This window comes from Mytilus trossulus, unplaced genomic scaffold (genome assembly GCF_036588685.1).
Source record: "Mytilus trossulus isolate FHL-02 unplaced genomic scaffold, PNRI_Mtr1.1.1.hap1 h1tg001235l__unscaffolded, whole genome shotgun sequence".
Classification (NCBI taxonomy): domain Eukaryota; kingdom Metazoa; phylum Mollusca; class Bivalvia; order Mytilida; family Mytilidae; genus Mytilus; species Mytilus trossulus.
Genome location: NW_026963727.1, coordinates 299 through 16,058, shown reverse-complemented (window position 1 = coordinate 16,058; position 15,760 = coordinate 299). Strand labels below are relative to the sequence as shown.

General features: G+C 38.8%; 2 protein-coding genes and 2 pseudogenes across 2 annotated transcripts; all 4 read right to left on the bottom strand.

Moving 5' to 3' along the window:
- Positions 1-3,127: 3,127 nt before the first annotated feature.
- Positions 3,128-4,969, bottom strand: LOC134703959 (NADH-ubiquinone oxidoreductase chain 5-like). Its single transcript, XM_063563525.1, is given in 2 exon segments — positions 3,128-3,546; positions 3,548-4,969. Coding segments are annotated over 2 exon segments (1,728 nt in total). The 3' UTR covers positions 3,128-3,240.
- A 1,958-nt stretch (positions 4,970-6,927) lies between these two features.
- LOC134703956 (cytochrome c oxidase subunit 1-like) lies at positions 6,928-7,614 on the bottom strand (annotated as a pseudogene).
- Positions 7,615-8,730: 1,116 nt separating this feature from the next.
- Positions 8,731-9,678, bottom strand: LOC134703957 (NADH-ubiquinone oxidoreductase chain 2-like). The gene is given in 1 exon segment (XM_063563524.1): positions 8,731-9,678. A coding segment is annotated over 1 exon segment (948 nt).
- Positions 9,679-13,490: 3,812 nt separating this feature from the next.
- LOC134703958 (cytochrome c oxidase subunit 2-like) lies at positions 13,491-15,540 on the bottom strand (annotated as a pseudogene).
- Positions 15,541-15,760: the final 220 nt, after the last annotated feature.

Here is a 15,760-nt window from a genome sequence, read left to right as displayed (position 1 = left end):
CCTTCAGCTTCATAAAAGGCAACCCTTTTTATAAACTAATCAGTTTATTGCGTAGCATTATTTAAGCAATGACAGAGCCAGGGCAAAGCGTTGCTTTAGCGAAAAAGTCCTTTCGTACAAAATTAGCTCATTTTTAAAAGAGGATAGAAACTGAACTAGCTCACGCCGTTCTGAACTCAGCTCATGTTAGATTTTAAAGGGCGAACAGACCCACCATTAGAAGCTTCTACGCCTCTAGGATATCTAAAGCCAACATCGAGGTCGCAATCTTCCCCTCCAATACCATCTTTCGGGAGAAATTGCGCTGTTATCCCTAGAGTAGCTAGCCACACATATAAAGTTAGGAAATACGAGTTAGATTTATATAATAGTGAAAGACTTATTTTCACTGATCTCCCATCAAAATCGTATAAGAGCCAAAAACTCCAATTAAGATAAAGCTTCATAGGGTCTTGTCGTCCTTCTTTTACATAAAGGCCTCTTCACCTTAAAGTTAGTTTAAATTAAATTTTCAGACACAGCACCTTCTTCGTTAACCCTTTCATACCATCCTTCAATTGAAAGGCAAATTATCGCGCTACCTTAGGACGCTCACGTTAACGCCGCCGTTTACAACAAACATTACTCTAGTTGCACTGGGCAGGGACTACCTTTTACTTACATCAAAAGGAAATGTTTTTGTTAAACAGTCGAGAAGTTTAGTTTGCCGAATTCGTTTAAAAACTTTTATTTAGCCTTTAGTTTTTTAAGGTAAAACAAAATAGTAATACCAAATAAATAATATTTTTACTCGTTTTTATCATAGTCACTGGTCCTACAACCATAGGCTTATTTTAAAGTAAATGAATAACCCAATTAATCTTTTTTCCCCATCTGGTTTTAGTTAAAATACACTAATATCTAATAGCCAGTTTAAAGCCTATAGAAACCCAATTTTTTTTTAACATCAATTTTAGTATTTTTCAGCTTAACCCAAAAAATTTTACCCCTTAAATAGTTAAGGAAAATGCTTACACATCTTTTTAAGCCAACCAGATATCTAAAAGCGCGAATAGTATCTAGCCGCTATTCTTTAGTTTAATTAAATCTCTGCCACGATTTCTTAACTCAAAAAAATAACTCTCTTTTATTCGGGAAAATTAAATTCTTAAACTTGTCTTGAAAAACCCTTATGCAAAAGGTACTAAAATTTATTTATACTATTTTAATTCAAGTGCACTTTTCACAAAACAATTATGCACGTCTCTTTAAAAAAGATAAATTATAAAAAGCCTCAGTAAGAGGAATCTAGAACTGACAATTCTAAGTTATATATTAACTACTTTTAACTTATTTATGAAGAAGAAGATTAACTTTTTCTTTAGGAATCAAAGCCCTACTTACTACAATTTTTCTTTATAACGCTTCGAAGTTCTAAGTGCCAAAAAACTACTTTTGAACTTTGCTTCATCAAAGCAACTGGATCATCCCCCACGTGGCACTAAGCTTAGGCCTAACTAGACTATGGAGAATTTGCAGTTCTCAGTTATATTAACATTAACTACTAAGCACAACTTAAGAGAAATACTATCTGACTTAAGAATGAAAATCTTATGTTTTCCCTAAACTACTTAAGCAAGCCAAAGCAAATTACTGCGATTTTGAATTAACAGCTCAACGTTTTAGCTTAAACTATTTGGCCAGCATACACTAATTTCATTAGAACTTTTGCTTGGAAGGCAAATATAATATTATTTACTATATATGCATATTATAGCCTAGCAGCAACTTCCGTTACTGCTACCTTGTTACGACTTTTCACAGGTTTCCCCGCGAGCGACGGGCGATTAGTACTCATCTGATTGTATTCAGGGTAATTTTATTTTTAACCCTTACTTACAAGTCCTTCTTCAAAGGCAAGTTTTCTTATCTTATTTGTCTACTTAGTTGAGCTACCTTTTAGTAGCTCAATCTTTGAATTATTGCTTAAGTTACATCTGTATCCCAGATTAACCTTGTCATAAGCTGCATGTCAATCTGAATTATTTTTGAAGTTGTGCTACATGGGCATATAGCCAATTCTAGTAGCTGCACCTAACTAAAAGTAACTTACCTTACCGAACTCAGCAAGTAAAATAAGAGTTAGCTTCAGTAATAACCAAAAATTTTACCCGGACACTCACCATATTAGAGTAAACAACCATACACACGCACTAATAAGACAAGGCTCAAATGTAGGTGGGTTATCCTTTAACACCCAGGATCCCCTGTTTTCTATCTCAGACACCGCCTATTTATTTCTCTTTGACAACCAAATGTTTAGTTAAGAGGAACTTTTGTTTTAAACTATGGATAACAGGGTATCTAATCCTGGTTTCACTTCATAGATTCGTTAGAAGCTCACTAAAACTTTAGGAATATAACCACAAAAAACCGTTAACATTACACTGCACCTATAGTTTTTTTATAGTTTTATAACACAACATTGACTCTAACCAATCCGCTTAAATTTATATTCGAACTGAATCTAACCGCGGCTGCTGGCATTCATCAATTGACCCCGAATTTGTCAAAAAGCTGGGTTAAAGTTTCCTTTATTAACCAATTTTCCCCACTGATGTTGAACTTGCACTTAATTTGTTCAAGCCCGCATTTAGAATCATGAGAAGCATTTTGCCCATAAATTTAGGGCCATAATCAAACCCTCCTACAGATTTGACACAAGGTACTAAAGTATCCATCTTCCTCATTTTCAATGAGACGCTTTAATTAAGCTACTGTATCTTCTATTTTAGGTTTATTTTACTCTTCGTAAAGGCACCATGGTTTTTATGCACAAATACGACACCACTAATATTACAAACAGTAACACACCAGCTATTAGGATATATAACCTTAACCCGCTTCTTTCAGCCATGAAACTTAGAAACAAAGACCCGCTAATTTCTCTGTACTCGTAATTCATAAGACCCATAAGGACCGCTCTGGCACAACACCTTCTGACGAGAACCATAAACTCTAGATTAAAACGATACACTTCATTGGGGTAGATCCTTAAAACATACAAGAACAGGACTATTACACCCCTAACGTAAGTTAGGAACAATAAGAACCCTAACAACCTTCTAACCTCCAGTGCAACCTCCACACATGCAATTATAGACCCCCTCAATAGCACTAGCCCTAAAGAAATAGGTTGCTTGGCAATTAAGACAATCGAAAACACAGCCATCAAAATTACACATATGACTATAACTCTCATTATATAAACATAATTAAGCTTACGCCCCCCGCTACCACCAGCCCTCATACTACCAGCTGGTAGGTAAAATAATTTTTCTGAACAATTTCATTCAAACAGCTGAGTTGACCTAGTCCCTTATGGGCACCTTGAGGGCCCAATAGCTCTAGTCAACCTTGATCCAGACTTTGAGCTACCATCCTGGACCCCTTAAAGAAGGCCATTTTTCTGGGGTGGGAGGTTAGCCTCTCTATGAGCCACATTCTCAAAAAGAATCTTAATAGTTTGGCTGACGACCAAGGCTTAGACCCTAATTTTCTAAGCACGTCCTCATCACAAAATTAACCCTACAAAGGGAATAAGAAATACTCTGACTCTCTCATATTTCTCAAGAACTACTACAAACCCAAACCTCTCTATTTTCCTCCCTAATACCCCTCCTAAGATAATAGCCCCAATATACAGGCTAAGAAAAGGAGTTTGTATATTTAAGTGCTCATTAATCCGCAAACTTCTGCTATTAACGTAATTAGACCCAAGTATTACTCTAAATACAATCCGTGCCCTATAAAAAGAAGTGAAGATTAAACCTGTTAGCTCTAATAAATAGCACCCATAAGTTATTCTTCTGTCTATCATTCTTAGCTCAATTATTAGGTCTTTAGAGAAAAACCCTCTTATAAACGGGGCCCCTCTCAAGGACACAATTGCAACCGTTATTGCACCCATTCTTACCGGTAATCCTTGCCACAAGCTTCTTAACCCCCGGATATCTTGGATTCTTTGGTTTCTATGAATAACACCCCCTGCGCCTAGAAACAACAAAGCTTTAAATACCGCATGGGTTACTAAATGAAAAAAAGCTACAGACGGAAGAAGGATTGAAATCGAGAATATTATTAACCTTAACTGCCTCAAAGTCGAGAGTGCGATTACCTTTTTTAGGTCAAACGCAAACACAGCCCTTGACCCCGCTAATATTAGAGTAAATAGTCTTAAGACTATAAGTATTTGAGTCACAAAGGGATTAGCTCTGATAATATAAAAAGAGCGAAGAATCAAATAAACCCCAGCTGTCACCAATGTCGAAGAATGCACCAAAGAGGAGACCGGTGTGGGTGCCGCCATGGCAGCAGGTAGCCATGCGCAAAACGGCATTTGTGCGCTTTTAGTTATACCTGCAAGAACTACCACAAACCCTAAATTAACCCATGTCTGCACTGGGTGGTATATATAAATTAACCACCCCCCTTCTCTTAAAAAAATAGAAACTCTAAAAAGTACAAAAACATCCCCAATTCGATTAGTCAAAGCTGTCAACATAGCCGCAGATAACCTCTTATTGTTCTGGTAATAAGCCACTAATAGGAATGAGGTGAGCCCTAGCCCGTCTCAACCAATTAAAAGTATTACTAAATTAGGAACTAAGATTATAAACACTATAGACAGCACAAACAACCATACTAATCCCATAAACCGCTTGTAGTATGGCTCTCCAGCTATATACCACTTGCAGTAGGTTGCTACACTTCCTCTAATTACCAAAACCGTCCCAACAAAGACTATTCTTACGCTATCTAGTAGAACTCTGAAGCTAAATGAGAGACAATTACTCTCTCAAACAGTAACTTCCAATAAATAAGCTTTTCCAAAGGTCCTCCCTCTAAGAATAAATAAGTATCCAATCAGAATCAGTAAAAGTAACCCTAAGTTACTTTTTAATTGTATGATACTATTTTTACGAGCCATCTCTTAGTAACCTTGACATCAAATCGTCTCCGCATAGTCGCATCACCATAACCAGAAGGGCCAAGCAAATTCTGGCTTCGCAAACAGCTAAACATAGAATTAGTAAAATTAACCAAAACTGATTTATTAGAAACACATGGGTTACAAACAATAAGCCTAGTCTTATTATTTCAAGCCCTACAAATAAACACAAAAGGTGTTTGTTTATACGGAAGATTACAAAACAGCCTATACTTATTAAGAAAACTCCTAGGAATTTTATTCAAATCATAGCTTTAAAACACATAGTTTTCTACGACTTACAAGGCCGTCGCTTCAGCAAAGCTTTTAAAACTACCTACCTTCTATGATCCTCCGTATAGAGACACAATAAGACACAAAAAATATAACACTGAATACACGCGATTGCAACTTCAGCGGCTCCAAAAACACCTCCGCCCATTATTAACCCTTTAATACCCCCAACTCCTGTAAGCAGCCTTCTGCTATTTAACCAGCTAACTACTAACTCTCTCCTGCATATAGTTAGAATTACTTTACCAGCTCCCAGATTTAGTGTCAGACGTAAAACTAATGTTAAAGGGCGAAGTATGCCACTAATTAGCTCAACCACTACTATAAAAGGCACAAGGATTAACGGGCAACCTGTTGGAACGAGACTCATCAACCCCTGCTCAAATCTGCATAAAAGACTAGATAAAACTAAACAAGTTCAAATAGACAAAGCAAAGGAGAACCCGAACACAAACTGCCCTCTTACAGGGAAAAAGAATGGAAAGTTTCCAGACAGATTTAGTATCAGAATTATCATGAACAGACCCCTTATTACTAGAGGAAACCCAGATAGCTTTAGTCCCTTTCCGTTACAATCGAATCATCGAATAAGTAAAGGATAGCACCAAACTCCGAAAAGAGCTCGTACTTCTACCCTTAGTGTACACGTCTCTAAATAGCACGGTTATTGGCACTATAGAAGACAGCAACCATAACGGCATAGACAACCAAATTAAGTTATAGCTGTGAGCATCAAATCTAGAAAAAACATCTATTAACATGACTTTAAATTATTGATTACGCGATTTCTTATAAATATAAGTGATACACGTGTTATAAGGGTTAGTTCACACAAATGGCAATTGGCTATAAACATGCTTCCTTCCTGGATAAAGGTCTCGGGTACCTGCTCAGTCTATTTCACCACATAAACCCCCACTAAATACAACCCCTCGCTGGCTTACTAGAGCCTCTCATAGAAGGAACTTAAAATATATTAGAGACCCAAAAGACACAGCGGACCCATAAGAAGACACCCAATGTCAGTGAGCATAAATATCAGCGTAGTCTATATACCGTCGAGGCATTCCTCTTAGGCCTAAGAAATGCTGAGGAAAGAAGGTAGTATTTACCCCAAAAAATATTGCTATAAAATGGGCTTTCCTCCATTTCTTATTAAAGCATACTCCAACAAAATTTGGCAACCAATGGTTAAGACCACAGAACACCCCAAACACCGCCCCTATTCTTAGCACATAATGGAAATGAGCCACCACATAATATGTGTCGTGTAGAGACACATCCATAGAAGCCCTAGACAGTAAGACCCCTGTTAGCCCTCCCACGGTGAATAAAAACAGAAACCCAGTACTTCAGTAGGCGGCAGGCTTTATTTTGAATTTTCTTCCTGCTATAGTTGCCAGTCATCTGAATACTTTCACCCCTGTTGGAACAGCGATTACTATAGTTGCGGTAGAAAAATAGCCTCGAGTATCAACATTAAGACCTACGGTAAACATGTGGTGAGCCCACACCATACACCCTAACCCTCCAATTCCGATTATTGCGTATACTATCCCAATTAGACCAAAAACCGCTTCTTTTCCAGAGCAATGCATAATTACTTTTGATATCACACCAAAGGCAGGTAGAATAAGAATATACACTTCCGGATGCCCAAAAAATCAAAACAAATGTTGGAACAAAACGGGGTCCCCCCCTCCTGCGGGATCGAAAAAAGTTGTGTTAAAGTTTCGGTCAAACAAGATTATTGTGATGCCCCCTCCTAGAACCGGAATTGAAATAATTAAAAGAACTGCAGTAACTCTAATCCTTAAAACATAAAGCTCCGCTCGTTCTCCTTTCATTTCTAACACTGGCATATTTTTATTGGTCCTAGCAAAGTTAATAGCCCCCACTAGAGAGCTGAGCCCAGCTAGATGTAGTGACACAATAAGAACATCCATCCTAGGGCCCCTATGATAGGGGTACACAGATAAAGGGGGGTAAATAGTTCATCCAGCACCAACTCCTTTATCCGTTCTAAAGGACAGTATTAGTAAATATAGTGCATTAGGAGATAGTCAATAACTTAAGTTGTTTATTCGCGGGTAAATTATATCTTTACCTCCTACTAGCAGAGGAATCAACCAATTACCGAAAGCTCCAATTAAGATAGGTATCACAGCAAAAAAAATTATTATTAAGGCATGCGTTGTAACCACCACATTATAGAATCAATCTCTTTTTAAGAACACTGCTCCAGGATGCCCCAGTTGCATTCGGATCATTAACCTCAACCTTGCTCCAAACAACCCTCCTCAGACTCCGCTATACAGATAAAGGGTTCCAATATCTTTGTGATTTGTTGATCACAGCCATCGACGTCACCAGGACTCCACTTCTCCATAACCCCCTACTTCTTCCTTTTTTAGTATTTTTATCATTTTATTTATCCTTACTTAGAAGCCAATCATCTAGCCTTATTAGCCCTTAGAGCCGCACTAGATTTTAGCCTCTTAATATTTTTTTCCCTATACGCTATAGTAAGATATGCCTTTTCAAACCTTCTATTAGATCCTTGAGAACTTTCATTGGTCCCATACTTCCTTAAGAAGCACTCTCGACGTGAAAACCACAGGTACACACAATACACTTCCAACAGCAAAAGTAAGCCTCTTACAATCACCTCTCATCAAAATTCGTTTCGCATAAATGCCACTTCTAGTATTAACCTACTCATTCCAAAGACCCCTCACGATATTCGTGGTAGAGACCCCCAAACAAGATAAGAAGGAAACCCCTTGAGGACAAAATCCCTAACACTCTCTTACCGTAAAAGAACATGTAGGCAAAAGGTATTAACAGCACTACCTCTACATCAAACACGACGAACAAAACTGCTACTAGAAAGAATCGGATAGAAAAGGGCCTCCGAGCTCTTCCAATAGGCTCAAATCCACACTCATATGGACTGCACTTTTCTCGGTCTAGACCCCGCTTTTCCCTTAGTAGCATAAATAACCCCGTAAACAAAAAAGACACAATGCAGACAAACGCAACTCTTAACCCCATAACCATTCTTCTAGAAAACTTATGGAAGTGTCTTTAGCTCCCAAAGCCAATATTTTATTTTAAACTATATCTAGCTAAAAAAGGGTTGACACCACTAATAGCCCCACAACCTATCGTTCTTAAATTAAACTACTTTTTTATAAGGAAAAATGGTACAAGCCATTTATAACAAAGTTAGCAGCCCTATTATGTTAATTAACTTCCTCACTTAAGAATGAAAACCTAGGCTTAATAATTAGATGCAAACCAATCCTTTTTTTTAAAGTACCATTCTACAAAAAGGAGGTAACAACTACCTATAGTTATGTTTGAAACAAAATATTTTATTTTAAATTACCTTTTTATCATACTTTTGTGGTTTTACCCACTCTTTTTGAGCCGAAATCAAAACGCCCCTGGCCTAAAAGCAGTTTCTAAATAAATCTCACCAAGATCAATGCCCCCCCTGCTAGGTTAGCCCCGATCACTATCCTCCACATAATCTTGAATTCTGCTTTGTTTTTGTCTACTAACCTTTTTATTACTATCCTATAAAAAAAGTCAATGTAGAATTTTAGCCTGATTACTGAACCTATAATACAAGCCACGATTACAGCCCTTCCTCTCATTAGAAACACCAATACTTTCGCTAGAAAGCCAAGGAAAGGAGGCATCCCCATCAGTATCAGTAACCCTATACCCCTCGCGGCTCTACTAATCTGACCGCCCATTCTTGTTTTGTTTATTATTGAGCACCCATAAAAAAACAGCCCTACCGACAGCGAGTAAACTGCAAAATACCCTACAAAGACTACTCTTGACCATGTGAGCCCTAACAGCATTCATGATGTATGCACAAACGACGAGTACGCGCTTATTACTCGTACTGAATTCTGGTTAAGGCCCCCTACTGCCCCAATTCCAGCTATCAATACAATTACTACTCACAACCCCTTAGAGGGTATAATTATTGATAAAAAGACAAGGGGGGCGACTTTTTGCCAAGTTAATATTAACCCTCTTGCTAACCATCTGCTGTTCTTAATAATTGAAGGGACCCACGAATGTAGCGGGAAAACGCCAGATTTTAACACTGTACCCGCCCCCCTTATCACCAGCCCTCTCACTACGTGCTGCTCTATCAAGGTTACAAAACCCACTAGTATCAGAATTGACCCCGTTCTTTGTACCACAAAATATTTTACACAGGGCTCAGGACTATAGTGACCATCAGGGTTTATAATTACAAGAAATCCATACAGATTTAGCTCTAAACCGAGTCACACCCCTACTATCTCTTCTCTTCTAACCCTAAGAATTGTCCCGATCAATATTACCCCTAATCTCACTAATTTTATAGGTCTTACCACAAAGCTTACCATTTCAAGTAAAGGTTACTTATAACACTTGAAAATCATAGGTCTTCTGTCCTTAATTAGACTACTTTACTCAGACTAGTAAGCGCTTGGAATCGCTTTGGTACTTGATTTCAAATCAAAACTGTTTAACTAGTCTGTATGACTCCTATTTTTAACCTTTTAAATGGTCAGGAATCTTATATCAGGACGGAGCATGCTCTTCTTGAATGTACGCATACCACGAAGGCTTTGCGTCTGGGTACTTAAACGTATAGACGTCCCCGTCTCATATTTTGAACCACCACATGTATAACCATCCTCCAAACCACACATATACTAAACATCATAATGCTACCCATACCACATCTACGAAGTGTCAGTACCAAATGCAAGCCTCAAAACCAAAGTGCCGTTGACTGGAAAACTCCCCACGCCATAGTCGGACTAACCTCACCATTAGTCAAAGAGTCCCCACAACTACGTGCATTCCATGAAACCCAGTTAGTAAATAAAACACTCTTCCATACACCCTATCTGCAATAGTGTATGAGTTTCAGTAGTATTCTCGAAGTTGCACTAGGAAGAACACAGTCCCACATAAATTGTTACCACTAGGCCAATAAATGGCCCAACATCATAATCCTTCAAACGCATTCTCTTATGGGCTTGAGTTACGAATAACCCCCTCCTAATTAAAAGACCTGTCTCGAACAGCCTTGTCGACGACGGGTTTGGCGTGCGGATCCCTGGAGGGGTCATCGCATCCCTAGTTCACACGAGGGTCTTAAGGCATTATGGAAGAAAGTCCAAAAAAAAGAAAAGAAGAACATTACTTCAGACAGAATAAAAAGGGCAACTCCATCACGAAATCTCTTGATTACGAAGCGAGTATGAAACCCAATATCTCCCTCACGAATTAAGTCTCGCCATCATCTAAAAGTTCTCAATAGTATACACCCCAACCTCATTCCTATTAATAGAAATCTGGGGAGTTCGATGCAGTCACAAAATTAACCCTACCGCTATTCCGTTTGCCGAGATAGCCACAAAAAAGGGCCACGGACTTGGACCTGGTACATAGTAACGAGAATAAGGATTACGATTCATTGTTTAGGTATAAACATAAACATAAAGTTCAGCGGTATCCAATGAGCCGCCAGAACAAAAACATCACAAACTCTTCTCAAGTTTAAGGACTCCCTGTGTGACACCCCCTTCCCGTGACAACAACTTCCATATAGGTATAGTCTAAAACATGCCCTAATAAAGCTTATCAGACCCAGGATAAGCAGGAACACTCCACTTATTCACCCTCCCACGCCGAAAACGAGGATTTCCCAAATAAGTTTAGACTAGGAGGGGCTGCTATGTTGCTTGATCTTAACAGGAAACACATTAAGACTAGACTTGGGCAGACTAACAAGCCCCCTTTATTTATTACTAGCAGACGCGAGTGCCTCATCTTATAGATAGCATTCACATACCTGAACAAACCTGATGAACACAACCCATGCCCGATCATAATAATAATGGCCCCCACTACCCCTAATACCGTGTTGCTAAGCACTCCTAATAGCACAAGCCTCATATGCGCTACAGAGGAATATGCTACCAAACATTTTAGGTCCACTTGCCGTACACACGCTAATCCTGCGTAGACACCTCCTGCCAAGTTCACCACTAGTAGCAGCACAAAAAAAACGCTTCTAAGCCTTATTTGTATAACTATTATAAATCGAAGCAGCCCGTACCCTCCTAATTTTAGTACCACCCCGGCCAATAGCATCGAACCGGCTACTGGGGCCTCTACGTGAGCCTTAGGTAGTCACAGGTGAAATGGATATATTGGTAGCTTGATAAGAAACCCTAGAATGTATAGCCATCACAATCTCATTCCCCTTTTTTTTACTAGCCTTACCACAGAACTTATCCTCCTCCTCAACCCTCTAATATAGAGTTCTCTTACCCCCCATAAGAAAAAAAGAGATCCGAACACCGTATAGATTACTATATACCCCCTAAACGCTCTGGCTGATAGCCTCAGCCTACAATTAATAACAACAGAGGGGCTAGCACACTTTCAAAAAAAAAAAAAAAAAGAAAGAACCTCCTCACCCTGAATCTTATCACTAAAATTAGGCTGATTCTGATAATTATTAAATTAAATCTTGCTTTCCGGTGGATCTTAACCCTCCTTAGGTAGGAAAGAATTGCTACAAATAGAGTTAGTGTAACCATTAACCCTATTACAAAGTCTGTGGTGTACAACCCGTTCAACTCTACCCCCCCTATCGCGACTCTTGTGGCGCCCATACTTAGAATAGTTAGAACGCTTAACCCAATGACACTCATATTTAGGTTTTTTATAATAATCAATGCAATAAGTCTAATTGCCAACCTTTTAACCATAAGTAAGACAGACTTATCTGACACATTCAGTGTAAATGAATTATACTAGTTTATATTATCTTACATACACCCTAACTAGAACTACTACACACACACTAGCCATAAGTATGACACATAGAAGAACAGTCCAACACAAACTCATTAACTTATCATAACGTAAACGAGGTAAAGAAGCACGAATAACCACAAAGAAGACCGCAAAAAGCCATCATAAAGACCCCGATCAACGCTTCATTTCCCCCGAAAATATCGCCGCCCTTATAACCCTTCTGAGAAGAATACTAGAGTACTCCGCAATAAATATAACTGCAAACCCCCCTCCGCTGTACTCCACGTTGTATCCTGACACTAATTCCGACTCTCCTTCCACAAAATCAAATGGCGCCCGATTAGTTTCAGCTAGCATACACAGCATTCAGACAACTATAACTACGCACAAAGGAAAAAAGAAAAAAAGGACCTTTGTTGGAACACCCTAATTTCTTGAAACATAAACACACCCGAGCACAGCACCACACAAAAGAAGATAAATCCTATAGGGATCTCATAAGAAATTCTTTGCGCCATCGCACGAACTGCACCTAGCAAAGAGTATTTAGAGTTAGAAGCCCATCCGGATATTATTACCCCGTAAACCCTGACTCTAGTAATAACTATAAACAGAATCACCCCGAAAACATAAAACACTTCAGCCGACTTATACGGGTATAAAAGCCATCCAAGTAAACTGATAGTTAATATTAGTGCAGGAGCCAAAATGAAGGGCCCTACGTTAGCACGTGTAGGCACAATAAACTCTTTACATAACAACTTACCTGCGTCACTAAAGGCTGCAAGATCCCTATATAACTCACCTTGGATGGACCCTTTCGGATTATAATGATAGCCAAAATTTTACGTTCCAACAAAGTATAGAAGCCCACAGCGAGAAGCACCCCTACAAAAGGGATAACACCAACAACCACGCCTACTCAGTCCACCAGTGCAGCCTTAGTCGACCCCAAGGGAGTAAAAGAGTCCGCTGACACTTGACAAAGGCTTAATAGGATAGAGGCTCCAAAGAAAACAGCTACTCTCCTTAGAGTCTTAAATAGACACTCGACACTAACCATAATGAGACTGGGCTTAGCTTTGTAATTCACACACAAACAAGAGTATATCTTATAAGACGAGCTTAAATCGTATGCATTAGGTCTGCCAGCTTGTGCCATGAAAGCAAGTATATATACTTATGAATTGATCCTAAATCAAACGCATTAGCTCTGCCAGCTCTCACAAAGATAAGAGCCACTACTCACGGCGCCTTAGGGGCATGAGCCCTATATCCTAATATTAGACCACCTTATCACTAAAAGCTACTTGCCATTGTACAAGTTCATTAAATTAAAAGTTTAACGCTTCTTAAAAGCTTTAGCTTATTTTTTATTTTAGTTAAGAGCTTCCAACCATATGACAAAATATTTCTCAGGAATAAACTCAATCACAATCGGTATAAATCTATGGTTAACCCCGCAAATTTCAGAACACTGCCCGTAAATAATTCTACACTGGGAAGCTTTTATAGGAAGCCGATTAATTCGACCTGGATGGCATCTACTTTAATTAGTAACTTAGGGAGTGCAAACGAATGGAGCACATCAGACCTTCTTACAAAAGCAGTTATTTGCACATCTGCTGGAGCCACCATCCGGTTATCAACATCCAACAAACGATACCCTCCTTTTCTAAATGTCTCCTGCTGGTCTTCTATGTAAGAATCAATTGTATAACACGAAATTCTTTCAGCGCTTTCTCTAGAGCTTGGAGTGTCTAAATTGCGACAAAATTCGTAAGATCAGTACCATTGTTTCCCAATCGCCTTAAAATTTCACCGGGGCCGTTTTACTTCTTCTATATAATATAGGTTAATTATAGAAGGAAACCACAACCCTACTAACATCAACATTGGCACAATAGTCCATCAAAATTCTAATCGTTGACGGTTCAAGAAATGGCGATAAGAAAATTTAGTAAGAAGGATTACGCATCCTATATATATAACAAAGACCAACACAGCCACTGCTACTATCATCACAAAACCATGGTACCGGAACAGGTCTTTCCCTAGTTCCCCATGGACAATATCACCAAAATATCGACTCCCGTAAAAAGACATATTTATATTTTTCTACACTTATTAGCCCACTCACGTGCGCTACTTTCGCGATTTACTAATTTTAATAACTTGAAATAAGCTAAAAACTTAAACCATTTCAGGGTCTACAGGACGACTCCTACAGAATTTAGGGTATTCAAGCAGCTTGTCCCACACCCACAAAGAAAGAGGGTTTAATAACAACCTAGAGAAATAAATGACTGAAAGACACTGCCCCAAAATGATATAAGGCTCCCGCACTGGGCGAGCACCAATCCATGTTAACCTAATAAACCTACCAACCAACACTCAAAACACTACTTGATTAAACGGGTAAAAACATAAACTTCGATACTTACCTCTGTGAAGACTAGGAATTAGGTATAATACTACAATCGACAAAAACATAACATATACCCCCCCCGCTTTATGAGGAATTGAACGAAGGATTGCATAAGCAAACATAAAATACCACTCAGGCTGAACATGGATTGGCGTTTTTATAGGATTAGCAGGCCAATAGTTTAAATGATTCCCTAACAGCTCAGGATCCACACACACTAAATATATAAAAAAGAACCTAAAGCAAACATAACCAAAAAGATCTTTAATAGTATAGAAGGGGTGGAAGGGCACACACATAGTACCTCTTTCAATACCCAAAGGGTTATTACTCCCTTTCTCATGTAAAAAAAAACAGGTGTAAAAAAACAACCGCCACTATCACAAACGGTAAGAGAAAGTGTAAAGTATAAAACCGCTTTAGAGTTGCATTACACACGGTCCAACCCCCTCATACATAGCGGAGCATACTCTCTCCTACTACGGGGATCACTCTAAGTATATTAGTAATAACAGTAGCCCCCCAATATGACATTTGCCCCAAGGCAAAGTGTAACCGAGGAAAGCCTCCGCCATAGTTAACAAAAACAAATGCACCCCAAAATACCACACTGTCTTATCTAAATAAGACCCATAATACAGCCCACGAGCAATGTGCGCATAAATACAGATAAAAAACATAGAGGACCCATTTGCATGAATATTACGCAACATTCATCCTTTTTCCACATTACGCATAATATGTACTACAGAATCGAATGCCATGTCTTCATGAGCAGTATAATGAGTTGACAATAAAAGACCCCTTAGAAGTTGGATAATTAGGCACAAGCCTAGTATAGAGCCAAACCTTCACCAAGCGTTTAAGTTTACAGGACAAGGCAAATCATAGAACCTGTCATTCATAATCTTCACCAACTTATTAGTACTTCGTCACGGACCAACCCTCTTAGGCGTGTTAATATTATTCACAGTATTGTTACCAACCATCTCATAAGAAAGGCCTACACCTTGTTTATGAGTTTACAGCTCACCACCTCTTCCTCGGCCACCTCATGAATTTTTGTTATATATACAGGCACAAACCCCCGCACACCGCATTTTTTTATGAGTACACATAAGCTTGGACCCCCCTTTTTACACCTCTGAAGACACCCAAGTGTTAAGTGTCCAACTTTGTTTTTGCTCCATTTTTACTTTATTTTTAATTAGACTTAAAGC